This window comes from Sorex fumeus, unplaced genomic scaffold (genome assembly GCF_029834395.1).
Source record: "Sorex fumeus unplaced genomic scaffold, SorFum_2.1 ptg000109l, whole genome shotgun sequence".
NCBI classification, from domain to species: domain Eukaryota; kingdom Metazoa; phylum Chordata; class Mammalia; order Eulipotyphla; family Soricidae; genus Sorex; species Sorex fumeus.
Genome location: NW_026606166.1, coordinates 1,435,324 through 1,462,194, shown reverse-complemented (window position 1 = coordinate 1,462,194; position 26,871 = coordinate 1,435,324). Strand labels below are relative to the sequence as shown.

Here is a 26,871-nt window from a genome sequence, read left to right as displayed (position 1 = left end):
GGGTCCCCATCCAACTCCCCAACAGGGTCTCAACAGGGGCGCCGGCCCGGGTGCTGGACGGACGGATGGACAGGGAGCCTGTTCTCAGGGGAGCCCGGGCAGCTGGCCAGTAGAGTTTGGTGGCCGGGACTGGGGACTGACTGGGAAGCCGGAGAAGCCCCCGCCATCACCTTCTCTCTGGCTGGGAGACCACGCGGGGCCCTCTGAGGGGACAGAGCTGAGGCCTCGGGGCTGGGGCGTCCGTCTTGCCCAGCAGCGATCCAGCTGCTGCTCCATCATGGGTGCGAACGGCCCCCTAAACTTTCCCCTGTGGAGCCCGGGTGCAGGACGAACTGGCAGCGCCAGTGTCACTATGGCAACGCGGCTGAGTGGAGGGGGCAAAAAGGGGGGAGAAAGTTACTCCCACTCGGCGCGTCACATCACGAGCATTTTCCAGGATGAAGCCGCTTATCAGGAGGATTGGGGGGGGCTGTTAGAGTTCACGCAAGTGGAAAGTGCGCAGCCGGGTGGGTCTTGGCTGGACCCAAAGACAATACGGGGGCGCGGTCTTGAGTGGGTACCCAGGGCAGGGGGTGACCAGGGCGGGGTCTGCATGCCCATGAGCGACTCTGAGCAAACTTGGGCAGAGGGGACTGGAAACAGATGAGGGACCCGCTTGTGTGGCTGGCGTGGCCACGGGGGCAGGGGGCGTGCGGCCCCATGAGCTTGGGAGATCTGAGTTCATCCTTGAGACCCCGGGGCCCCATCACTGGAAGGAGCTGAGGGTGCAGCGGGGCCCGAGGAGGCCCATGTGACTCGTGGGGCCGTGGGGGTGCCCCCACCTCTGGAGAGAAGGGCCACACTGGTCTGGCAGCACCGTGGGGAAGTTGAGGCAGCCTCTGCTCTGCCCCCCAGTGACTGGGACGGTCACCGATCACCAGCAGTGCCAGACCCAAGGACCCGTCTGGTGGAAAGGTTGGGTGCGGACACCCCTCCCCCCGTACCCCGGGGGCACTCACGCTTTCCGGCACGCAGGAGAACTTGTCTGAGATCATGAAAGGCACGCCGTCCATGGCTGTGGGAGAGAGTTCGATTAGGGCGGCTGCTCTGTGCTGGGCGGGGCAGGACCCACTGGGCACACGCGCGCACGATCTGAGAGCGGCGTGGCCGTGGGCAGCCATGCAGGTGCTCATTTGGAGCTGGAGGTGATGTCTGGCCCAGAGCAGAAGCCACAGGACACACAGGAGACCCCAGCTGTGCCCAGCTGAGGTCACAGGGCACGGGGGCAGGTCCCCAGGAAAGCAGAGGCGGGGGGCGGGGGCAGGGGAGGGGCTGTTCCTTTCCCACCCGTCATGTCCAAATTCAGGTGACTGTCACCAAAGGCAGCAGAGAAGAGCAGCCGCGCAGCCCGGATGCCGGGGGAGGCCTTTGGCTGGTCATCAGATGGGGAGGGGGGTGGACAAGGTGGGGACAGGTGGGGACGGGGTAGGGATGGGGGGGCAGGGTAGGGACAGAGGGGACAGGGTGGGCACACAGGGCAGGGTCAGAGCACAGGGCAGGGACAGGGCGGGGACAGGGTGGGCAGACACGGGCCCTCCCTGTGGTGGCTTTCCGGGAGGGGCTGGAGGAAGCTCTGGGGACAGGCCCCCTGGGGAGTGGTGGTCTTTTCTCCCCACACCCTCAACGCTGGCATGTGGGTGGTGGGGGACCCTCTGCACTCCAGGAGGATACGGAGAAGCAGGAGAGAAAGGGAGGATGGGGAGGTGGAGGGGAGAGGCAGGAGGGGGCGCCCCTGGGCAGGGACTGTGCCGTCTCACTCCAGGAGCTGCCCTGCTCCCCCTCCTCCCCACCACCCTGCCCCTGGGGGGCCGAGGGAAGGCGGGTCACGGTTCATCTGGTGCTTTGGGGCAGCTGGGGAGCAGCGCCCCTTGCGGGTGGAGCCCACAGTGGCCACGGTGATGCCAGAGACGCAGGATGACTACGGGCAGTGACGGGAAATGTCACAGAGCTCCCAAGATGCGGCCCAGAGAAGCCGCTACCAGGACTGGTGCACCAGGGTACACCAGGCAGGAAGCCGCTACCAGGACTGGTGCCCACACATGGGCCCCTCAAAGCAGCCACCCCTTCACCTCTACAGACACGCTTGTCCCACCCCCATCCGCCCCAGGGGGTCGCTGACCTGCAGGGACATCAGGTGTGCCCTCTGTGACCCCCACTGAAGTGCCCCCACTCTCATGTCACACCCACTTCCAGGCAACCGCCCCTGGTCTACACTCGCTGCCTGGGTGCCGCAGGGTGATTCCTGCTCCCTTCTCCCGCCCCCGCCCCCAACACCCCACCCTGCCACAGGGAGGGTCCTGCAGGTGCTGTGCCCATCCTGAGCTGCGGCAGTGGGGACCTGGAGGCCACGAGGGGGACCGGGGGGGGGGGCAAGAAGTGACCAGAGGTGATGGTGCAGCCGAGCAGGGTGTGGGGCCCACGAGGGGAAGGTGGTCACCTGTGCGCCGGGTCCTCGCAGAGGCACACCAGGACACACACTGAGACATACACTGAGACATGCACTACGACAAACACTAAGAAACACAGGGGGACACACACCAGGACATACCAGGGCACACTGGGGCATACCAGGACACAGTGGAACACACCAGGGCACACTGGGACACACTGGGACACACCAGGGCATACCAGGACACACCAGGGTACACCGGGACACACCACGACACACCGGGCATACGAGGGCACACTGGGACACACTGGAGCACACTGGGACATACCAGGGCACACCAGGGCACACCAGAACACACCAGGGCACACCGGGACACACTGGGATATACCAGGGCACACTGAGACACACCGGGACACACTGAGACACACTGGGACATACCAGGGCACACTGGGACACACCGGGACACACAGGTACACATACTGAGACACACCAAGATACACTGAGACACACCAGGACACACTAAGGCACACTGGGACATACAATGAGACACACGGAGACACGTGTCCTCACTCCCAGCACAGGCTTGAGATGGAAACCAGATTTTTGGCCACCACAGTCACACAGCACCACGTTCCTGCCCTCGGCTGTGTCCGGCGCCCTGACCCCCCGCCTGTGTCTGTCCCTGTCTCTCCTGACACGCAGCAGCAGGGAACTGGGCCAATGACTGCCCCCCGCGAAGAGCCCCTCATCTCTCTCTCATGTCCTGCTCACCCAAAGCTAGGAACGAAGAAGCTGAGTGAGGAAGGCAGGTCGCAAGTCTGAAAAAACGGCCAGCCAAGTGGTGACTGCGAAGGGAACATTCTAGAAGGCGACAGAAAGTGATGACCCAGAAGGGCTTCTCGAGGGAGCAAAATGAGAGGAGGCAAGGTGTCCTCGCGGCTGACGTGGATGGAATCCTAGACCTGCTGCAGTGGGTCCTGAGGCCAAAGCCTGGGCCAGGGTGAGGCTCTGCCTCTCCTCAGTTATCTGCAGGCCGAGAGAGTGTGGAGCTGCCCGAGAGAAGATGGAGCTGGTGGAGGTGCTGGGAGGGCCAGGGATGGGAGAGACTCCCTGAAGGGCTGGGAGGGCAGGGGAGGGGAGCGTCCCCCTGACCAGACGCAGAGAGGAGCCACGGGGTCCTCCAGGTCACTGAGGAGGTGACACTCACTGACCATTCAGGAAACGCCGGGCCCTGAGGGCAGGGCTGACTGACTGGGCCTGTGCTCGGGACACACATGGTGATGGCCCTTCAGGGCACCAAGGGTTGGCAACCCCCTTTGCTGAATCCTGTTTTAAACCTGCAACTGAGACCTAGCACTGCTGAGGCAGTACTAGGTCTCAAGTACTAGCACTTTTAGAGCAGAGCTGACAGCACACAGGGCATTCTGGGGGCTCTGAGGGAAAAGGCGCGTGCTCGGCCCGGTCGCCAGCACCTGGACAGGACACTACTGCCCCGCCCGGGAACATCCACCGCGGCCCCGCAGGCTCAGATGGGTGCATGCTCCCCCTAATAATACAGAATTTTTATTTATATATAAAAACTTTATAGCACAATGGGTAGGACATTTGCCTTGCACGCGGCCGACTTGGCCGACCCAGGTTCGATTCCTCCACCCCTCTTGGAGAGCCCAGCAAGCTACCAAGAGTATCTAGTCCACATGGCAAAGCCTGGCAAGCTACCCGTGACGTATTTGATATGCCAAACACAGTAACAACAAGTCTCACGATGGAAACGTTACTGGGCCCACTGGAGAAAATCGGTGAACAATGGGAGGACAGTGCTACATAAAAACTTTTATGTATGGTGGTGCTAGGGCAGGGGAGGGGACCCGATGGAATGGCCAGGCTTGAACTCGGGTAGACCATGAGCAAGGCAAGAGCCCTCTCTGAGGTACGAACGTTCTAGCCCTTTGGAGCAGTGAATTCTTTTTTTTTTTTTTTGCTTTTTTTGCTTTTTGGGTCATACCTGGCAATGCACAGGGGTTACTCCTGGCTCTCCACTCAGGAATTACCCTTGGTGGTGCTCAGGGGACCATTTGGAATGCTGGGAATCGAACCCGGGTCAGCCGTGTGCAAGGCAAACGCCCTACCCACTGTGCTATTGCTCCAGTACCAAGGAAATTATTATTTTATTTATTTTCTTTTTGGGTCACACCTGGTGTTGCACAGGGGTTACTCCTGGCTCTGCACTCAGGGATTACTCCTGGTGGTGCTCGGGGGACCATATGGGATACTGGGAATCGAACCTGGGTCAGCCGTGTGCAAGGCAAACTCCCTACCTGCTGTGCTGGCTCAAGAGTTAAGGTTTACGCGGCCCAGTTTGGGGTGCACCTGTGCTCTGCACGTGGGGAGGTGTCCCATTCCCATGCGGTGGCCCACAGCGTCTCCGCCCCTGGTGGTCTGCTCTGGAGGCAGCCCTTGGCTGCTCTTGGTGGTGCTGGGCCCCCTCCAGCTGTGAGACAAGGTCGGGGGATGTGAGAGGGGCGGCTCTGGGGTGAAAGGACCCCTTCTCCTGGCACTCCTGGAGGAGACGTGGGCAGCCGGGAGCCCTGGGGGTGCTCTAGGAGGCCCCTAGTGGACCTGTCAGAAGTCTAGGGCCTGTCCACTGTGTGAGCTGCATTGTCTCACCGTGTTAAAGGTCTGGGTCATTCAGGCCCGTGGTCACCCAGGAGTGCGCAGACTGTTCCCAGTGGACAGGTCAGCTATTATCCAGCTGGATGAAGTGGTGGGCCTGGGTCCCCAAACCCTACCGGATGGGCAGCTGACTGGCAGCTGTGCGCTGACCTTGAAGGGCCCTGGGGGGCGGGGGGATGGTCCTCAGAGCCACCTCCAGTGAGGATGGCAGATGCTGACTCATAAGCTCAGGGCGGAGAGGAAGATAGGATGGCGGGCAAGGTGGCCACCCACATACAGCCAGCCTAGGCTGGACTCTCTGGCCCCACACAGGGTCCTGTGCAGGGTGGGCATGACTGCGACCTGACAGGCCAATGCAAAGCCCTTGCCTCAGGTCTGAGACCCGGACGCCTGTAGATGGGCAGAGACTAAGGACTTGCCTCAGTCCCTGCTGCATCTGGAGGCAGGGAGGGCAGTCTGGGTGAGTGGGAGGCCAAGCTCTGGCCTGTGGGATGGTCAGGGTTGGAGGGGCCTAGGGTGGTGAAGGGGCCCCGGCTGACCCCTCTGCTCCCTGTTTCTCCTCACCATGCCCTGGGAGCACCTCAGGGTCCGGGGGGAGAAGATTTGAAGGTGAGTGTGGCTGGGAGTGCTGGGAGGGGGACCCCCTATGGGAAGGAGGAAGGGGGGGGGGAGGGAGGTGGTGAGTAGGTTTAGGGGGCCCAATCCTGAAGGTGGGGCCGTCCTGCCCTTTCCCTGTGCCTCCCCTGCGCAGTGCTTCCGTGCTCATGGCCGGCCCACTGGGACCCTGGGAATCATGGCATGCATTTCTCACACCCAGGACAGCCCGCACAAGTCCCCCCTACCCCGGCTCTGTACAGGGGGTCTCCCTGCCTCAGCGGAAGCCAGTTTGGGCTCCACTATCCCCCAGACGCCCCTTCTCCCTTCAGCCCACTGTCAAGCCCCACTCAGGGGGGCCCCATCTGGCTGGGGTGTGGGGTTCACACCATTCCCCACCAGCCACCAGCCCTGGCCCTCCTAGTCAGCCTGGGGTTCTCACCTGGGCACAGCCTGGCCACATTTGTCCTCTCCTGGGCCAACCAAGGTGGCCTTCCTTGGATAAGCAGCACCCCTCCTCCCAGCCCCCAACCTCTCTCTGCGGTCCCAGCAGACAAAGACAGGGAACTCGTGTGTGTGTGTGTGTGTGTGTGTGTGTGTGTGTGTGTGTGTGTTGCGGGGGGGGGGGGAGTGTTTGTGTGTGGGGTGGCCCAGAGTTGGGAAAGTCTGCAGTGCTGGAGGGAGAGGGGTCTGGAGGGGTCTGGAGCACGTGAGGCAGCCTGGGACGGTGGGAGGTGACCCAAGGGCTGAGCAGGTGGCCGGCGTCAGGCGGCGGCCGCGTGCCGTGGGCAGGGGGGCTCCTTTCAGTCCTGGGATGCTGCCTCTCTCTTCTGCCCCACCTCTGCCGCCCACCCCCACGCCCCCCTTTCCCCTTCTCTCTACTTTCTTTTGGGGGCGCGTCCAACCACACGCCCTCCACGGCAGCGGCGCAGGCGCGCAGCCCAGACAGCGAGGCAGCGCCTCGGGCTCCGCGGCGGCGCAATTAGCATTCTCCTAAACAAACGAGCTTCCACAGAGCTGTAATTAAGCAGGCCTGTAATTAAGTATGTGCCCTTTATCATAACGATCATGTTTAAAAATGGCGTGATGCATGGAGCTCTGTTATTAATGCCGTAATCCCGGCTGCAGCGGGAGCGCGCGGGAGTCAGCGTGGCAGCCTGTCAGCGGACTGTTTGTAAAATACACGGAGCAAGAAGCCGGAGACAATGAGCTCAGCCGAGGGTCCCTTTCGCCGCAGCGCGACAAGTCAGGAGGGGGGGAGCTGCTCTCCGCCTCCCACAGGAGCTTTAAACAAGCGGAGCCCAAAGCCGCAGCCGCGTCACCCCCCACTCCAGGGAAGAGAAAGGGGGTTCTGCGTGTGTGTGCATGTGTGTGTGTGCACGTGTGGACGCGTGTGTGCGTGTGCACGCTTGTGTGCGCGTGTGAATGTGCGTGTGTGCACAGGTGTGCACGCATGTGTATGTGCACGCGTGTGTGTGGTGTGTGCACGTACATGGGTGTGTGCGTGTGTGCACGCACATGTGCGTGCGTGCATGTGTATGTGTGTATGCACGTGTGCGTGTGTGTGTACGTGTGTGGAGTGCACATGCGTGTGTGGTGTATGTGTGCATGTGCATGCAAGTGAGCGTTGTGTGTGCATGCATGCGTGCGTGCGTGCGTGCGTGTATGTGAGTCTGTGGTTCCCGGGAAATGCTCCCATTTGCACGCTGGGTCTGTGGTCCATTGTAGGGTCACAGCTATTGCTCCTCTCAGGGCAGGACCTGGGACTGACTCATCCATGGAGTCTCCCTGGATTTCCCCCGCCCCCCATCACCTTTGAGGGTCCCATACAAAGCCTCCCCCGGGGGTCCAGACCCAGGCCCACCCCGCCAGTCTTGGGTTCCCGTGGCTCCCGTGGCTCCCTGGCATCTCTGGGCCCCTCTGGCACTAGGTCCACCTGTGCGATGCGGCCATAAGCCGTTGGCAAAGTGTGACTTTAGGCCGGCCACCCCGTCAGGAAGGGGGGCGTCCTGCTCTCAGTTGGGATGAGACACATTGGGGACAGCGGCCCCTGCCTGGGGCTCCTGTTCCGCCCACCCACCTGCCACAGTTCCTGAGTCACCATGTGGAAACACACGGACGACTCAGGCTCTGGAAAGGGCCACGGATCCAGAAAACTCTGGCCCCGCTCACTGTCCTGCCTCAGTGTCCCCTCTGGGTGCAGGCAGGGCTGGGGGCTGGCGCCTTCCCACAGCCCCTACAGGGGGTCAGCGACAGCTTCCTTCCACCTCTGCCCATTCAAGCCTCTCGCCACCTCAGTGGGGCTGGGGGCCTGTGGGGGGCTGTGGGCCGACCCCTTAGCCCGTGAGTCACTGTCTCATCTGTGAGGAGGCAGCAGGAGACCCCAGCACAATCGGGACATGGCGCAGTCACAGTCGCCAGTGATTGGTCCTTCCTTGGACGCCTTGTGGCTTTGGGACCCGCCTTTCAACAGGAACCTGATCGTACCCAGCCCTGCAGGACCCTGAGGCCTAGCAGCTCGGACACTCCCACACGCCACATGGGGACCTGCGACCACTACCACAGGAAGTTTAGGCCGTTGTGTGTTCTGAGGCCTTCCATGTCGCCGGGTTTTCGGCCACCCCCACATTCAGTTCCGAGACCCCACGTGGGGTGACGTCCTGCCATTTTACACAACTGAGCCTTAGAGCGCGGAACTCTGAGTGCCGAGGGGAGACCAGAGTTCCCGGCCCCCCCATCTCCAACTCTGCGTGCGGGGGGACGGCGATGGAAGGGGTGAAGCCCGTGTGGCCAGGGCCAGTGAAGTAAAGCTCGTGTGGGTCAGCGGGCCAGTAAGGGAGGACGGTGGAAACGGTCACTTCTGACATTAAAGGGGCTCCCAAGAAACGGGGGTCCTGAGCTGTAAGACACCGCAGAGGGTTTCACCTCCCTGTGCAGCCACGGCTGGGGGACGGGAGCCACGAAGGGCAGCTGGGTGGAGGCCACCCCCATGATCTGCTCCCAAGGCTCCAAGGACACAAGGTTCACGGCTTGGGGGCTCAGACTCTACGGAAAGGGGACACCCCCAGGGTGAGAGAAGAGCATGGAGAGCTGAGGGCCCCGGGAATGACTGCGGGGGATCCACGGACACTCCGGAGGGCTTTGGGAGGGGGAGTGAGGGGGCTGCGGCAGGATGCACCCTTGAAGGTGGGGGTGGTGGCGAAGGAAGCACGTGGCACCTGGCACCGAGCTGTCACCACAGCACTGAGGGAGAGGACGGAGCAGCCGGCCGTGGAGGAGCTGAGCCTGCCACGCAGCCTGGCCCGGGGGCAGAGGGAGGCTGACACCCGGCTCCAGACCTGCCTGTGGCTGCAGATGCACACGCCACTGGGGGGCATGGAGTGAGAAGCCGGGAGGGGGGTGGGGGGGCGAGGGGAGCTCCCCAGGGATCCCCCCACCCCATGCCCCACTCTGGGGATCCCCAGCTGGCTTCAGGAGGCAGCCAGTGTCCCACCCCAGCCTAGTTCTGACCATGGGGGCCTGGGAGCAGCTCTGGGAACCCCTTGCTTCTCAGAACTCCCCGGGGACTCTATGGATCAGCCAGAAGTGAGACCCTTGGGGAGGGAAAGGGGAGGGGGCTCCTGTGTCCTTCCCTTCCCTTCCCTTCCCTTCCCTTCCCTTCCCTTCCCTTCCCTTCCCTTCCCTTCCCTTCCCTTCCCTTCCCCTCCCCTCCCCTCCCCTCCCCTCCCCTCTCCTTCCTTGACCCTTCCTTTGCCTTCCTTCCCTGACCCTCCTCTCCCCTCCCCTCCCCTCCCTGTCCTGACCCTTCCCTTCCGCCCACCCTCTCCTGTCCCTTTACAGTTCCCGCAGCCAGGAGCAGAGGGCGCCCCCTGCGGGTAGGGTCTGGTCAGGCCAGGGAGTGGGAAGTGACTGCATGGGGGCCGGGGTTTGGGGGCCAGAGGGGAACTCTGGTCCCCTTGTGCGGCAGGTGGGTGCACAGCCTCCTTCCTGGTGTGACGTGCTGGGGGCCGGGCACAGACACGCGGCCGAGGGGGCCCCCGACCCACAGCGGTCACCTCACCTATAGAGGTGGGGGCACTGCGACCAGGCGGGCGACCCTGGCCAGCGTGTGTGTGGGCAGGTCATGGCCTCTGGCCAGAGCATGTGTGGACGCCATGGCAGTGACACACCCCTGCCCCTCTGAGAGCGTGGCCCCCCCACAGAGCAGCGCTGCCTGCTCACCTTCGAGAGCCCGAAATCTTCCCGGCACCCCGACACCCAGGGTTTCCTCCCTGGGCGCCAAGCTGCCCGGACCCCAGGGCAGGGTGCGGGGAGCTCTGCAAAAGGGAAGGCCCGAGGCGCCCTCACTCCCTGGTCGCTCCCTGCAGGGTCTCCTTCAAAGGACCGCGGGGCTGTGTCCCGCCAATGGCCAGGGTGACACGAGGACAAAGAGACAACCGTGGGACAGCAGCACCGAGGGTGGCAGGCTGGTGCCACAGCATGGAGAGCCCCTGGCCTGGGCGAGGGGGCTCAGGTTCCCCAGTGCTGACACCCCCAAGTCAGCTTTATAAAGACGGCGTGTGAGCTCAGCATGGGGTCCTACAGGGACAGCCAGAGTGGGCCACGGGTCCCATTGTGTGTGTTCACACGTATGCCCGCACATGTGTGAGCCTGTGTGCATGTGTGCCTGTGTGTGTATGATTGCATGTGTGCATGTTCATGTGTAACTGCATGTATGTGTGTGTGTTATGACTGCATGTGTGTGCATGCATGTATGATTGCATGTGTGCAAGTGTGTGTATGATTGCATGTGTGCTTGCACGTGTGATTGCATGTGTGCCTGTGTGTTTGATTGCATGTGTGCTTGCATGTGTGATTGCATGTGTGCCTGTATGTAAACGACTGCATGTGTGCATGCATGTATGACTGCATGCATGCCCGCATGTGTATGATTGCATATGTGCCTGAATTTATATATAACTGCACGTGTGCCGTGTGTGTGATTGCATGTGTGCTTGTGTGTGTGTACTTGTGCATGTGTGCCTGTGCGTGTGTGATCGCATGTGTACCTGCATGTGTGTATGACTGCCTATGTGCCTTCTTGCATGTGTGCACACACACATGTGTGATTGCATGTGTGCCTGCATGTAAATGACTGCACGTGTGCATGCATGTATGATTGCATGTGTGTCTGCATGTGTGCATGCATGTGTGTATAACTGTGTGTGTGCATGTGTGAATGAGTGCATATGTGCGTGCGTGTGTGTGTGTGTATGACTACATGTGTCCATGCTTATGTGTTTGTGGGCAGACTTCAGGTCCGTATACCTGTGACTGTACTTAAGCGTGCCTGTGCATAGCGGCCAGGCTGCAGATATCCCCCAAACCCTCCTGGATAAAGGAGAGGCATTTCTGGCCCCTGCAGCTGCCCATGCTTCTCAGGCTGCCCTGCCTCCCCCCCACCCACCCGCCAACTCCCGCCCTGGCCTGGCCAGGCCCCTCCATGTCCCTGCCATGGCGACAGGGCTCAAAGCTCCTGGCCAGGGTAACAGACCGGTGGTGCCTGCAGCTGGGCATGAAGGAGGGAGATTCTGGACTCAGTACCCTGGTGGGTATAGGCCATGAACCCCACAGACCCCACGGACTCCACAGGGGTGGTCTCCTGGCAGCCTTCCCCTGGGCAACGACTTTCTCTAGGGAGCGATGCCTCCCCTCCCCCAGACCCAGCTTTCAGGACCCCAGCCTCGGAGGGGAGGGGCGGCTGGGGGGGGCTCACTCAAGCTCTGCCGCGAGGCTCCTGGGGTCCCCCTCCCTGGTCCCCCGCTCCCTTCTGTCGAGCTGCCGAGCCGCTGAAGGACGACGCCACAAATTACCCCGATCTGGGATTTAATATTCACCTTTAAAGGGCATGTCACAAAAATGTATTCTCTAAATATCGGTTGTGAGTTCGCTTCCTGAGCCGAGCCCGGGAAATAGGTGTGGAGCTGCTGCCACCTGACAGCGATGCCCCCTCCCCCGAGCCCAGCGGGCCCCCACAATGCTGCCGTCCCCCACCAAGCGCGGCCCCGGCGCAACCTTCTGACTTAATCACAGGCCCCGCTAATAGTCCTCTAATTTCTGGAGCTGACGAACTTTCAGCGGGCTGCACAGTCGAAATAACGAGGGATGGCGATGACAAGGAATTTTAATCCGAGGTTCTTTGAACTATCCAGTATAATAAGCACTTGTTCCTTTCTGCAATGGGCATATAAAAGAGAAATCTAAATAATAATTGCTGTAATTATCTTGGAAAATATGCAGAGATTAATGGTGATTATGAAAATCCGTATAATTGTTCTCAGAGACTATCACTGAGCAAGTGGCGTCTTGAAAGAACCGCTGGTGGCCCGGGGGGCTTGGGGCGCCCTGCGAGCCCCCGGGACTGACACTTTGGCGGTCTCCCTGTAAAATATTACCCGGTGTTTACGAACTGGCTTTTCATCCACTCCAATACCCTGGTACCGGGGCCCTGAAAAGGTTCCAAGACACCCTTAATGGGATGCGTATGTCATTGTGGTTCGAAGCCCCAAGTTCAACTTGTTATTTATTCAAATAATTAATTACTCTTGTATCCATCGAGCAGTTTGTCATGACACATTAATGACTTGATAGACTCCTATGAACTGGTGAACACAGAACAGCAGAGCGTTTTTATCGTCATTTAATTTTAAAACGATCCTGTGTGAAATTATCTCGTCGTGAGTGATGGGAGCATAAAGAACAGACTCAGCAAAGCCCCTTTTGGATCATTGCTTTATTAATGGTCACGTCGGGGGAATGAAAAATGCTAACATTGTCATATTCTGCGGCGTGGTGCGGACGGGTGGTTGGCCAGGGTGGGGGGAAGTGGGCATGCCCCCCCCCAGCGGAAGCCCCTTCTGGCGCCCACCGAACACCTGGGTCCCCTTTGGCGTTTACCGCGACTGGTGCCTGTTTGTGCGTGATCTCCCCAGGACTCCCCTTGCCCCCCCCCGCCCCTCTTAAACTTGAATTTTCCATGGGTGACATAAAGCACCCTCACGAAAACATTTCGTTTTATTGCTCTGAACATTAAACGTTATTAATCCAATAGAAAAAACGGTAAAGATATTACTGTCACCTTTCGATGTGAAATGGTATCAGGTGCTAAAGGAAAAAAAAACCCACAACAACCCAAACCCCCAAACCAAACAACAACCCACAAAAAAGAAAAACAAAAAACCCCACAAACACCCCACCCCGAAACCTCCGGGTGGATAGAAAGGATGGTGCCTCTGTTCCCTTCGAGGCTGACGATAAAAACGGTCTCTCTCCACGGCTCACAGCACCGCAGCTGCTTACGAGACACTTCCTGTTCAGCTATTCTTATTTTTCCCCCCTTTCTTTTTTTATATAGAGGAAATTGTTTCTCAATTGTTTTAATTACAAACTTGGGAATCTATGCAAACGACTCACGGGGCAGTGGCAGGATTCAGACAAAGCCTGCGGTCCCGGAGCAGAGCGCAGAGCCTGCCAGAGCAGGGCCAGGGGTGGGGGTGGGGGCTGGGGGGGGCTCGCTCACGTGCGCAGGCATCACTGGGGTGATGATGGGAAAGGAGCAGGAGTTATTGTTCCCGCCTGCCCTCCTGGGGCGAGCAGGAAGACTGGATTCCTCTCCCCTCCCTGTCCTGCCACCCACTTGGCCCTCCCTGCTGCGCACCCCTGCCTCCAACCCTCCCTGCTCCCAAAGGTCCATAGGGGTGGTGGGGGGGGTGAGGGGGGCGGACGGCAGCTGGCATATGGCCTGGCCTGGCCATATGTGTCTGTGTCCCCCAGTTTTCATTCCAGGAGGGTTGTAGGCGTCCACCATCGGCACCCCTGGAATACAGAGGGCACCTCCAGGGACAGCACAGGCGTAGCGAGGGGGCAGGAAGTCAAGGCAGAAGGATGGGTGGGGCAGGGGTGCCTCGCCAGGAGGTCTCTGCACCCTGGGCTACTATCCACCTCTGCACTCCAAGAGACCGACCAGGGAGGAGACGGCCCTACCTCCCTCTCCTGACAGAAAGGGCTGGGAAAGAAAGGGGTGCATGCGTGTACAGAGAGTGGGGTGTGCACTGTCTCTGCAGGGAAGAGGGGAGCCAGGAGGCTGAGGGCCACAGGCCAGAGGCATCCGCCTTCACACAGCCTGATGCCATGTCCCACAGGGCAAGGGCCGCTGCTTGCCAAGTCCGTGTCATGGCCCAGAACTCAGCTCTGCGCAGCCATGCGGAGGGCAGTGCCATGGAGGCAGCCCCCCAAGAGTCCAGGCTCCCCAAGGTTCAGGCCTCACGAGAGATGCAAAACCCTTGCCCCAAGCCTGCAGAGGCGAGGAGGACAAGGGCCCCTGAGAGGCTCCGCCTGGCCCCTGCAGTGACAGGACTTGCTCCTGCTGGCCGTTACCCCTGGTGGACGCCTCGGCCTGCGCCAGGTACTGGAAGGGGAGGGGGTGGGGTCACCTGTACTATGGCAAAGTGTGCTGCCCTCCTGACCCCCTCTCCACCCCCCCAAGCTGGGAGCCCAGGGGCCAGGCTGCGGCCAGCACGGAGGACATCTGGGCCCTCCCTTGGGATCCCTTGGACCCCTCTGACTTAAGGACAGGTGCCAAGAATACCTCAAATCACGAAGCACCCCTCAGTTAGCACAGAGCCACCCCCGGGTGTCTCTGCACCCTGTGAAACCTACAGATGTGGGGTCCCGGAAGCCTGTCCATGTCTGTCTGTCCGCCTGTCTGTCCGTCTGCTATCTGTCTGTCTCCCTGCAGGGAGCCTGCAGCACGTTCTGATGGCTCCTGTCTGTTCTGGAATCCGGGCAGTGAGCCTGTAGCTCCCCCGCTGACAGGGCTCTGTGTGCATGGACGTGTGTGTGTGTGTGTGTGTGTGTGTGTGTGTGTGTGTGTGTGTGTGTGTGTGTGTTGGGGGGAATTGGATAGCTCACATTACAGCTGATCAAGCTTCATTCTGAACAACCCTCCTTGCGTACACCCCCAAGCAGCGGCTGGCAGGCCTGCCCCCGGACAGTCAGGGGTGCTCTTGGGAAAGGCATGAGAACCCCATTTCGCGGGGGAGGGCAGCACGGACCCAGACCCCTCTGTCTCTGGGCTCCCCAGGGCTGGGCCCCCAGACAAGCCATCCTGCCATGCAAGCACAGGCTGGACTATCCTGGGCGGAGGCAGGGAAGGGCCGGGGGGCTGCAGGGGGGTCCTAGGCGGGGCTGAGGCATCTGGGTGCAATTACATAGGGTGTGGAGCAGGGCTGAGGAACTTGTGGGCTGCAAAGGGGAGCGGCCCTGGCAGCTTCCTCACAGGGCCTCAGGGCGCTGGGTCGGGCGCACCCCTGGGTGAAGGGGGTTCCAGGAGGTGCAAGGGCCTTCCTGCCTTTCCTGCATTTCTCCCCAGGGGGGCTGATGATGGGGTGAGAGTAGGGGTCGCTGCCTATGGTGGCCCCTGGCTGAGGAGAAAGGGGCTCAGGTTCTGGGCAGGGAAAATGAGGGGCAGGCTTTATTTCTGAGGAGACTCAGGAGACCCTCCACCCACACCCCTCCTCCCCCCACAGCCTGGTTAGCAACGGGGGTTAGGGGACTGGCCCAGTTCCCTCCAACACCCACAAAGCTCACGGTTAAACTGATTGTTAACGGTGGTGGGATACACGGAGGAACTCATATAATCTGCTGAAGTAGGTTCACGCGTGAGGACAGCTGTGTTTCTGGACGCGTCCGCCTCACAGTGTTCACCGGAAGTGGCTCCCTTCCACTTGGTGAGGCCTTGGTGGGGACACTGAGGCTAAGGGGCTGTTAATGCTGGGCATCTCAGGAATGTGTCAGGGCAGTTTGCCTACGAAAACGCAATGCTCAGCACGATCTCTTGATGTGATGGCAAAATCCAGGTGCACCAGAGGCTCCCGCGGTCCCCCCACCCTTATTACCTAGTTGGGCCTTTGATGGGGAGACTTGGAGGTGAATCCCAGCCCCCTCACCCCCTGCCCCATGATGCCCCTCCATTCTAGGTGGCCAGCACTGCCAGGCTGTGGACCAGTGCCACACGCTCTCCCGGGTACTGGAACGCCCCTGGGGGCAGTGGGGGGGGTGGGAGGGGGGAAGGGAACCAAGGAAGAGCTCTCCCGGGGGTGAGAGACCTTCCCTGCCCATCGGGGCTCTGGCTCATTGGCCCCACACTTATGTGGCCTCCTTTTCAGAAACAGCATTACTCAGCATTGACCATTAAAACAAAATTTGTTGTTGTTTTTGGGGCCATGCCTGGTGGTGCTCAGGGGTGACTACTGGTGGGCTGGGGGTACCATATGGGGTGGTGCTGGGGACTGAACCCAGGCCGGCCATGTGCGAGACAAGCCTCTCCCCGCTAAACGATCACTCCAGTCCCCGCACTGACCTCTGTTATGTGAACAAATAGCAAACGCCTCCCTGGACTGCAGCTAGACTGGCCACTCTCTAGCCTGTCGACTTGGGGCACAGGCACTAGCTGAGGCCCCATCAGCCCCGGGAGTGAGGGAGTTGAGGGGGCAGAGCAGTGAAGGCCGCGGGGTAGCTCCCAGGAGAGGAGTGTGATGCTGCGGGCAGCTCTGAGGGCAGGGGCGCCCCCGCCCCGTGCGTCACCCCTTTGGAGTGCCACCGGAGAAGCCTTCTCTGCGAGGCCACCTTTCAAGTTCCTGAGTAGCAGCAGCAGGGCTAGTTCTGTTTCAGCAAGGAAACGTGGGCTGCGTCCGCAGCAGCCCAAGGAAGGGGCTGGGGGCCCTGAACTCCCACCAGGCATAGGGACGTGGCCCTGCGCCTGCTCCGCCATGGCTGTCCCTCTGGGGAGCACAACCTTGTTTTTCTCTCGCTGCCCTTTGCCCTGTGTGTCAGGGCCTGGGGACTCGGGCTGGGGACCCTGATGATACAGAGAGGATGGCTGTGTGCGTGTGTGTGTGTGTGTGTGTGTGTGTGTGTGCGCGCGCGTGTGTGTGTACGTGTGTGCATACGCGTGCGGGTGTGCGCATGTGTGTGCATATGTGCGTCTGTGCATGCATGCGTGTGTGAATGTGCATGCATGTGTGCATGTGTGTGCATGCATGTACATGCATGTGTGCGTCTGTACATGTGTGTGCGTGCGTGTGTGTAAGCACACATATACATGAACAGGGTACATGTGCGAGCATGTAGATATGGAGTGAAACACTCAGACATGTGTGAGAATGGGCATCCCTGTGTTAACACGCACAGGCACAAGTCAGCGGGGGACACAGCACGGTGGCATGAACTGGATGGCATGGCCAGGCCAACACAATCGGCTCCGCCATCATTCAGTGGGCCAAGCGCTTCCCTCAGGGAGCATCAGAAGTGGGCAAGAAACTAAAGCTAAGAGCAGAACAGCAGGTCGGGCCTAGTGGGAATCAGGGAGGCGAAGGCGGGGCAGGGTGGTGCCCATGCTGTGTGACCCCGGGAAACTCACTGAATCTCTCTGAGCCTCAGCCCCTGTGTGACAATAAGCTGGGGATGACAGGATGAATCTACACCTTCCCGGAGGGGCTGTGTGGCTAAAGCACATTTGCATGTGATGGAGAGTCCGTGTGGTGGGTGGTGACCCTTCCTCCGAGTCCCGCCATGGACCTGCCCCTGCTTCTCCATGGCAACCCGGGTCCGAGCAGACAGCATTGTAGGTAATGACACAAGCGTGCCCGGGCCGGAGCCCAGCTGCTCGGGGAACTGGGCCTGACTGGGGCCTGGGCCAGTCCTGCCAGGCTCAGAAATCACCCGGGGTCTCTGGGCACACAAGGTAGGAAGCAGCAGCTCCATGTGCCAAATTACCGGCTGTCCTCACTCCTAACCATGAAGAATGACTCCGCTTTCCTCTGGAAGTGAGCCTGCGCGGCCGGAGTGGGGGCACACGCGGGCGCCCCCGCATCACGGGAAGGAGAGGGAAGCAGGCAGCTGCGCATGGCCCAGCGGGCGCCCACCAAGCTGCCTCTGCCACCCACCTTCACACACTGAGGGCTGCACGGGACCTCTGCCATGGGGCGTCATTAGGGACGGGTCACGGGAAACTGGTGTGTGTGTGTGTGTGTGCGTGTGTGTGTGTGTGTGTGTGTGTGTGTGTGTGTGTGTGCAGCATGCTTCTCCAGCACCTGACACTCCCCGCAGGTTCTCTGCTACACTTCCCTGGGATCACCCTGTCTGTCCCCACCAGCAGCTGATGGTGGCCCAGCTCCCTCCTTGACCCCAGGCCACCTGGTGTCCCTGTGCTCCTCCCTGGGGGGCCACTGTGGAGCCCAGGGGGTGGGGAAGACTTCCAAGTGAGTGCTGACACCCTGCACTCAAGCCCTCCAGGTGAATCAGAAGGAACCGCATCGCTTGGTGGTTGATGAGCTCAACACGGACAGTTCAGACTCTGGAGGCTGGACGGTTCCTTGGATCACAAGGTAGCCGGGGCCAAGACAGAGGGAGCAGGGCAGGACGTGGCCCCATGGGCTGGGGAGGCTGAAGGCAGAGCAGCTGCCCCCCACCCACCTGGAGTGGATAGGGGGCTCGTCTCGAGAGAGCCCATGTGCTAAGGGACCCCAGGAGGGCGAAGGGGAAGTAGTGTCTCTGCAGATGGTTTCTGGGAGGCCCTGGAGGCTGTGGTTGGCCACGGAGGAAAATATGAGCAAAGGTGGACCCAGTGGGCAGCACCCCAAGGGGCAGCTGCCAGACCAGACCAAGGGAAGATGGACGGACGGAGCACATAGCCAGGCCGGGGCCCAGCGCAGCAACTGTGAGCACTGGAGAGCTGAAGGCCAGATCCGGAACACACAACACATGGGTGACCTTTTCATGGGAGGCCACGGCACAGATTGTCACCAATGCTGGAAACTTACAAAATGAAACTGATGCTCGCAAGGGATGATGGGAAAAGGATAAACTGGTAATAATAATAGAAGCTACTGTTGTTTGGTCAAGTAGGATGGATGAATGGATGGATGCATGGATGGATGCATGGATGGATGGATGGATGGATGGATGGATACATGAGGGCATGGATGGATGGATGCACGGGTGGATGGATGGATGCATGCATGCAGGACAGTGGCTACTTGATGGAAGAATAGGAGTATGTATATTATGCATGTATATGAGTATCACTAACAGTGTCTTATTATAAGGCTACATTCTCTGGCCACTGCATAAAAAGGTTAAAATCAGTAAAATAATAATTTAAAAAAAGCTTAAAATCTCAATTACTAAGACGAAAATATTTTCTAACCCTTGCGTCAATATGGAAATGAAAACTAAAATGACTAAATATTTATAGAAGTGGGCACTGTGGGGCAGTGAGCTCAGCGGGGGTGGGGGCGAGCAGGCTTTGCATATAGGAGGCCGGGGTTCAACCCCCAGCACCACACGGTTCCCTGAGCACCACGGGAATGACCCACAAGCACAGAGTCAGGACTAGTCTCTGATAACAACCAGGTTTGACTCAAAAACTTAAGAAGAAAAAGTAATTACTATGTATCAGAATGCCATAAATATACACAAAATATAGTTTTGAGTACTCACATTAAAAAATAAAAGGACCAAAGCCAAAACTAGTCAACTCAAGAAACTATAAACAACAACAAAAAGTAAATATATAATTTCATTTATAAATATGAAAACAATAAAATATATAGCAAAATGTCTAATATCTTTATAAACAAATCTCTTAGCAAAGATAACCAGCCACCCCAAATTGGGGAGGGGGGGCGGTTAATAAAGGAACGTTCTAGATATGTATTACCACAGGCATGTTCATTTTAAAATCCTAATTAACTCTAGGTATAATTTAATTTCCATTTTGGAAATCCAACCTGGGCCAGGAACGTGCAAGGTAAACACCCTACCTGCTGTACTACCATGCTGGCCCTGAAATTTAAAATCTTTAAATGCTACCCTTTAAAATTTAATGAAACAGCTGATTTTTCTTGAAAATGTAGATGACAAAACGGACCTGAGAAAAAGCAATGTGCTGCAAATCCTCTGCTGGTCACAGCTGGGGCACACAGACCATACCTCCCACCGGGCAGCCAGGGTCCCCAGACGCGTTGAGTCCATTTGCCTTTACAGGGAAAAGTTTTATTCTCTTTTCTCCCCAAGGAAAAGAAATAGCGTTAAACTTTGTATCTGGAATTAAAAAACTCCAATTATCTCAGAAAAAGACCTTGATAAGCATTAAAGCCTACTTCCATAAATAAATACCAAAATCCTAATTTAAATCACAGCAGTTCAAATGTAATAAACGTATTAAATGAATAACGCGCCGCAGCAAAGGGTTTATTTCAGAAACAGAGCAACTTTCTAAATGCTGAACCATCAAATGAAATTTTATATCAATAAATGAAATGAGAAAAACTATAAAGTGTATTGATCGACGCTGAAGTTATTTTTATATGCAGTTGAAATTAGTGCCCAAATTTAAAAATGACTCCCAGGAAAATAGGAATAGAAGAACTATTCTTTTAACACCACCAAATTCTCTTTCTAAAACTACTAGGTTTGACTTGAAGCAATCCCCAGTGAAATCAGGAAAAACAAAAATGCCGGCTCTTACGCCATAATTTACTACTTGGATATTCTACCCAACAATATAAAGCAAGTAAAAGAAATGAGGAATAAATGCTATCAAAGAGACAAAAATAGTCGCAGATGATATTGCAATGTTGCCCACTGGGAAAATGCAAGTAAATCAACTAAAAAAGCTACTGGAAATAACATGCATAGTGAAAGACCATCGGTTATAAAATGAATATTAAAATACCAACAGTTGGGCAAGAGTGATGGCATACAGTGGGTAGGGTGTTTGCCTTGCACATAGACAACCGGGTTCGATCACCAGCACCCCGTATGGTCCCCAGAGCTCTGCCAGGGGTAATCCCCGAGCCCAGAGCCATGAGTAAGCCCTGAGCACAGTCACTAACAAAAACAAACACATGGTCAACTTAACATAGAAAAACATCTGACATGATTCAGTTTCCATTTATGATAAACTCTCAGGAAAGTGGGTGTAGGAGGAATCTACCTAAACATAATAAAGACCATAAACAATAAATTCATAGCTAATATTGTATGTGGCAGAGAAAGGTGAAAGCTTTTCTCCCAATATCAGGAACAAGGCAAGGATACCTCCTTTATCATTGTTACAGAGTATCAGAAGTCCTAGCCAGAGTAATGAAGCAGGAAAAAGAAAAGGAATCCAAGCTGGAAAGAAAGTAGTAAAACTAGCATTATTTGTGGATGACATGGCATTTTGTTTTATACGTTAAAAAAAAAGTCCAAGAATCCACCTAAAAAACTACTAGAACCAGTAAAATACGATTAACTGAAAACTATATGACACCACTGAAAGAAATTTAAGAAGATACAAAGTGACAGAAAGATGACATTCTGTATCGAATCAGAATTAATAATGCTAAAATGGCCATTTCACCTAAAGAAACACATATCCTTAAGGCGATCCTAATCAAAATCCCAAAGGTATTTTTGACAGAAACTCACCCCTCAAAATCTTAAAATTAGTATGAAACAGACCTCCGATAACCAAACCATCAGGAAGAATGAAGATGGAGACCCGAAGTCATGTTCCCTGCCTTCAAACTCCACTATAAAGCTATCGTAACCAAACCAGAACAGTATTGGACATAAACAGATGCAGAGCACAATGAAATAGCTGTAACTGAGGGCCCAGTAATAGATGCCCCCATAGATATGGACAATTAACTTACTATAACAAAGCATCCAAAACACAGAATAGAGTTTCCTCAGAGAACGGTGCTGGGAAAACAGGAGAGGAATCTGATTAAAGAATAAAATGAGAACATCTGACACCAGACACAGTTAACCAAGAGGGGGCTAAAGAGAGGGCTGTGAGATCTGGAACAGAGAGCCCCAGCCAGAGACAGGAGCTAATCTCCCGACACTGACCTTAGAACTATCTCTGGGGACACGACTCCAAAGGCAAGGGGAGCAGAAACAAAATTAAACACATGGAATCGGATCCAAAGTGAAAAAAATCATCATCAAGACATAAAGTTACCCTACTGAATGGGAGAAGATATTTACAATTCACCTGTTTGACCAGGGCTGATAGTCTGAATATTTAAACTGGTATCACTTAACAATAATACAAGCAACCTGGTGGAAAAACAGGCAGAAGGGCTGAATAGACGTCTCTCTGGAGAAGATGTACAGATGGCCAGCAGGCAGTTGAAAAGATATTTGTCATTGATTTTTACCCAAGAAATGTACATCAAAATTGCAATGAGGTACTGGATCACACTTATCTGAATTGTTATCATCAAAAAGACAAGAAATTCTTAAGTATTGGGGGCCAGAGAGAGCGCAGAGCAGGTAAAGTGCTTGCCCTGCACGCGCCCAATCTGGGTTTGATCCCTGGCCCCTTTTATGGACTCCCGAGCACTGCCAGAAGTGAGCCCTCAGAACAGAGTCAGGAGTAAGCCCTAAGCACTGCCAAGTGTGCCACTCCCACCCCAACCCCCCTATATAGAAACACTAAGTGTTGGTGAGGATGTGGAGAAAAGGGAAGATGAAACTCTTGGATTCTGGTGATAGGCTGGTGGGAGCGTAAATGATTCAGCTATTACCAAAAAATAGCATTTCCTCCAGAATAGAAAAGAGTTACCATGTTCCACTTATTTCACTTCTGGAATATCCAAATAAATCTAAACACAAACTGTCATGTTTGAAAAGAACACCCCCGTGCTCACTGCAGCATCACAGCATCACTCACAACAGCCAAGTGCTGGAAACAACCTTAGTGGCCCCTGAAAGATGCACAGGCCCAGAAGACGTGGTGCAGACGCAATTGGAATAGTACTCAGCAATATTAAAGAGGAAATTCGGCGACAGCACAGTGGGCATGAGAGTTGGGGAAGGGAGAAGAGAATGTATGTATCTGGAAAGGGGGTCCATAGCACAGTGGGCAGTGGTGAATGAAAACAGGACTTGTAGTAATCACACAGCAGCATGCACACAGTTGTTGAGGTATACACTTCCCTAGCCAAAACACATGCAAAGTCATAAACCAACCTTACCTCGATTTCAAAAAATGGGCAAAGCAAGGCTGGAGAGACAGGATGGCAGGGAGGGCACTTGCCTTGCACATGGCTGACCTGGGTTCAATCCCCCCAGCACCTCACATTGTTTTCTGAACCTGCCAGAAGTGATCTCTGAGCACAGAGCCAGGAGTAATCACTGAGCACAGCCGCGTATGACAACCACCCCTCCCCCACAACACTCCAAGAAGGGCAAGATAACCACAAAAACGTCTTCATAGAATCCACATCCAGGGCTGCTGGGGAGGAAGGTCTAGACTCACTCCTGGAGTGGTTCAGGTCAGTGGTGCAGGGTTGGAGGTGCTGAGGAGGGGGTATGTAGACCCCAGGGATCGAACTTGGGGCCTCACGCATGCTCATCACGTACTCTACCATTTGAACCTCACCCCTGGCCTCAACAACAGATAATAAGAGAAGCCCAGAAATTCAGGTTAACAGCAAATAATTTACTGAATGACAGTAAAGAACATTCAAACAAATAGCCAGTCATACTACTATAATTTTGGAAGAGGATCAATCACCCAGATAAATTTAGTTTCTTTCTTTTATTTTTTAGCCAAAATGTTGTAAGTGTTTTCCTTGGAACTTAAAGCAATTCTAAATTTCAACTGAAAAAATTAAGCTAAAATGAATGGGAACACTTTGAAAATTAAATACTTGGAAAAGAAAGATAAATGCTGTGGGCACTCTACTGATGGTAGGATGTAGTATTTTTGCATATCAATACCATAAATAAACACACTATTGTGACTTACAAAATGATAACAAATCTTAAAAAGGAAATAAAATTGGTGGAACATGGTATGACTGAAATCCAATCACAGACAACTGTATAACCGTGTATCTCATGAAGATTCAATTAAAAAACTGGTGAAAAAATAAAACTAGATAGCAAAACATAAAATTTTTGATCACTGAAACATGATTATTAATAATCATAATTAATAATTATTATATTGGAAAGATATGGTTCACGGGTTGGTGAGGGTGTGGAGCCAGATGACCCTGTGTGCTGCTGGTGGAATGTGAATGGCCGCTGCTACTGAGGAAAACTAGCTGGTGAGGTCTGAAAAATGAAGACTAGAATGACTGGGGCTGGAGAAGTGGCATAAGGGCCAGGCACTTGCCTTATATGCAGCCTACCCCAGTCTGACCCATGACGCCACATATGGTTCCCCCAGCATCACCAGGAGTGATCCCTGAGCACAGAGTGAGGAATAAGCCCTGAGCCTAACCAGGTGTGGCCGTCCCCAAACCTCTAAATCATCCCCTTGCGGGTTGGAGAAATAGGACAGTGGGCAGGGAACCTGCCTCGCATGAGGCTGACCCAGGTTCCGTCCCTGGCATCACATGTGGTTCCCTAAGCACGGCCAGGAGTGATTTCAGAGCACAGCCAGGTGTGGGACCGCAGGACTTCCCTGCACCCACAGTGGAACTACTAAACCATCCAATGACCCTATGTTTGTATATTTAGCTGAAGAAAACAAAGTTCTGTAGCACTGTCCTCCCGTTGTTCATCGATTTGCTCGAGCGGGCCCAGTAACATCTCCATTGTGAGACTTGTTACTGTGCTTGGCATATCGAATACGTCACGGGTAGCTTGCCAGGCTTTGCCGTGCAGGCGAGATACTCTTGATAGCTTGCTGGACTCTCCGAGAGGGGCAGAGGAATTAAACCTGGCTCGGCCGGGCCGGCCGTGTGCAAGGCAAACGCCCTACCTGCTGTGCTATTGCTCCAGCCCGAAGAAGAAAACAAAAACTAACTTAAAAAGGAAGTCTACACCCCTGTGTTTTTCCATCTTTATTTATGAGTCAAGATGTGAAGACATTTGAAGTGCTCACCAATGCATAAAGAAACAGTGTTTTACGCACGCACACGCGCGCGCGCACACACACACACACACACACATACACACACTATCCAGCCATAGAAAAGGATGAGGTGACTGACAATGTGGATGGACTCTGAGGGCACTATGCAGAGTGAAGCCAGTCACACCAGGGAGAGAGAGAGACTGATCACAGTTATATGTGGAAGATAATCAAGAAATGAAGCAAACCAATGTCACCTCAACACACCACACCAACACACCATGCCACAGGAAACCACACCACACCTCCACACACTACCCTGCAGTAAACCAAGCACACACCACATCAAACTGTACCACACCAAACCGCACTTCACCACATCATACCACACACCACACCACACCACAATTCACTATACCAAACCACACCACATCAAACCACTCCTCACCTCCCTTTACCATACTACACCTCAACATACCACACCAAATCAAGCCATACCACACATTAAACCATAAAAGGCCCTTCCGTTGATCATCGATTTGCTCGAGCGGGCCCAGTAATGTCTCCATTGGAGACTTTGTTGTTACTGTGTTTGGCATATCGAATACGTCACAGGGAGCTTGCCAGGCTCTGCCGTGCGGGCGAGATACTCTCGGTAGCTTGCCGGGCTCTCCGAGAGGGGCGGAGGAATCGAACTCGGGTTGGCCCTATAGGCTGCGTGCAAGGCAAACGCCCTACCGCTGTGCTATCGCTCCAGTCCATTAAACCATACCACATCAAACTATACCTCACCACCCCAAACCAAACTGCGCCTCAACACCCTGTACCTCATTACACCGCATCACACCTCACTATATCAAACCACACCACACCACAACTCACTACATTAAACCACACCTCATCACACCAAAGCAAACCACACACTTGGGACGGGAGAGAGTACAGGGGTTATGGCACTTTCCATGTACGGAGCTGATGCCGATTCAATCCCCTGCACCACGTATGTCCCCAAGCACCACCAGACGTCACTTCTGAAAACAGTCAAGAGTAGCCCCTCAGCAACTATTGGGTGTGTCTCCCCCACACCTACAAAAATACCCAAGAAGATACCCCCCTCCTAAGACTCTAAAGAAAGAGCGGGGTGACAGGGGGAGAACTGAGTGATGGAACTAAAAGAAAATCAGTATTTCATTTTGGAACCCAAAGAGCCTCACACCTAATGACTCAAAAATCACAACGTGGCTATTTTTAGTTTTTGCTGTTACTCCAGAAAGTAATGTTTTGTATTAGCGGAGTGTTGATACCATTAAGAGGAAAAATATATTAAAAATCAGGTGCTCCCTATACACTAAATTGAATTTTTACTCAAAGCGAATAAAAACAACCCCCCCGCCCCCCACAAAGCACCCGAGTGAACGTGAGCTAGACAGGAGGGCTGTGGAGACTTTCCCCAGTTGTGATCCCTTTCTACCTAGTTAGGTTTTTACATGACCCCAGGAATATTTTATATGAAATATGCATATTTCCTATAGAACAAATACCACTGGACTCTTACTGATAATAATCATCTTCAAGAATTTTATTTTTTTTAGAGTTGAACCATAAAATTTATGGCAATATTTAATTTTCATTTTCTTAAGGCACAGTCTTTTTGTTGTTTTTGTTGGTTTTTGGGCCACCCACACCTAGCAGTGCTCAGGGGTTACTCCTGGCTCTGCACCCAGGAATTACTCCTGGCAGAGCTCGGGGGACCATATGAGATGCCGGGGATCGAACCCGGGTTGGCTGCGTGCAAGGCAGATATGGTACCTATTGTACTTTTGCTCTGGTCCTGCGTACTCTTAAAAAAATTTTTTTTTTGAGGCACCATCATTTGCAACACTATCCAGTGAGAGAGTTTTCTACATGAACAGTCCAACCCTGTACCCTCCAGATGGTCTGACCCTGTACCACCATCCCCGAGTCCCTTCCTGTGTCTCCCTCCCTCATGCTTGGTAAGCTCAGTTCTCTGTGGCAGTTCTCAGGGCCACTGTCACTACAATTCCCCTCCCATCATATGTTTCTTTTTTTTTTTTAATTTTTATTAGTGAAACATCATGAGGTACAGTTGTAGACTTACAAATTTTTGTGCTTGGGTTTCAGTTATACAATGATTGAGTACCCATGGGCTGGAGCCATAGCACAGCGGTAGGGCGTTTGCCTTGCACGCAGCCAACATGGCCGACCCGAGTTCGATTCCTCCGCCCCTCTCGGAGAGCCCGGCAAGCTACCGAGA

General features: G+C 55.2%; 1 protein-coding gene across 3 annotated transcripts in view; it reads right to left on the bottom strand.

Moving 5' to 3' along the window:
- LOC130042729 (multivesicular body subunit 12B) overlaps nt 1–26,871 on the bottom strand; it is a 139,429-nt gene that overhangs the window by 11,347 nt on the left and 101,211 nt on the right. For all 3 annotated transcript variants that reach the window (XM_056134909.1, XM_056134912.1, XM_056134911.1), the window contains one exon: nt 999–1,054. In XM_056134909.1, the coding sequence (XP_055990884.1) occupies nt 999–1,054 (56 nt within the window). The remainder of the gene's footprint in view (nt 1–998; nt 1,055–26,871) is intronic.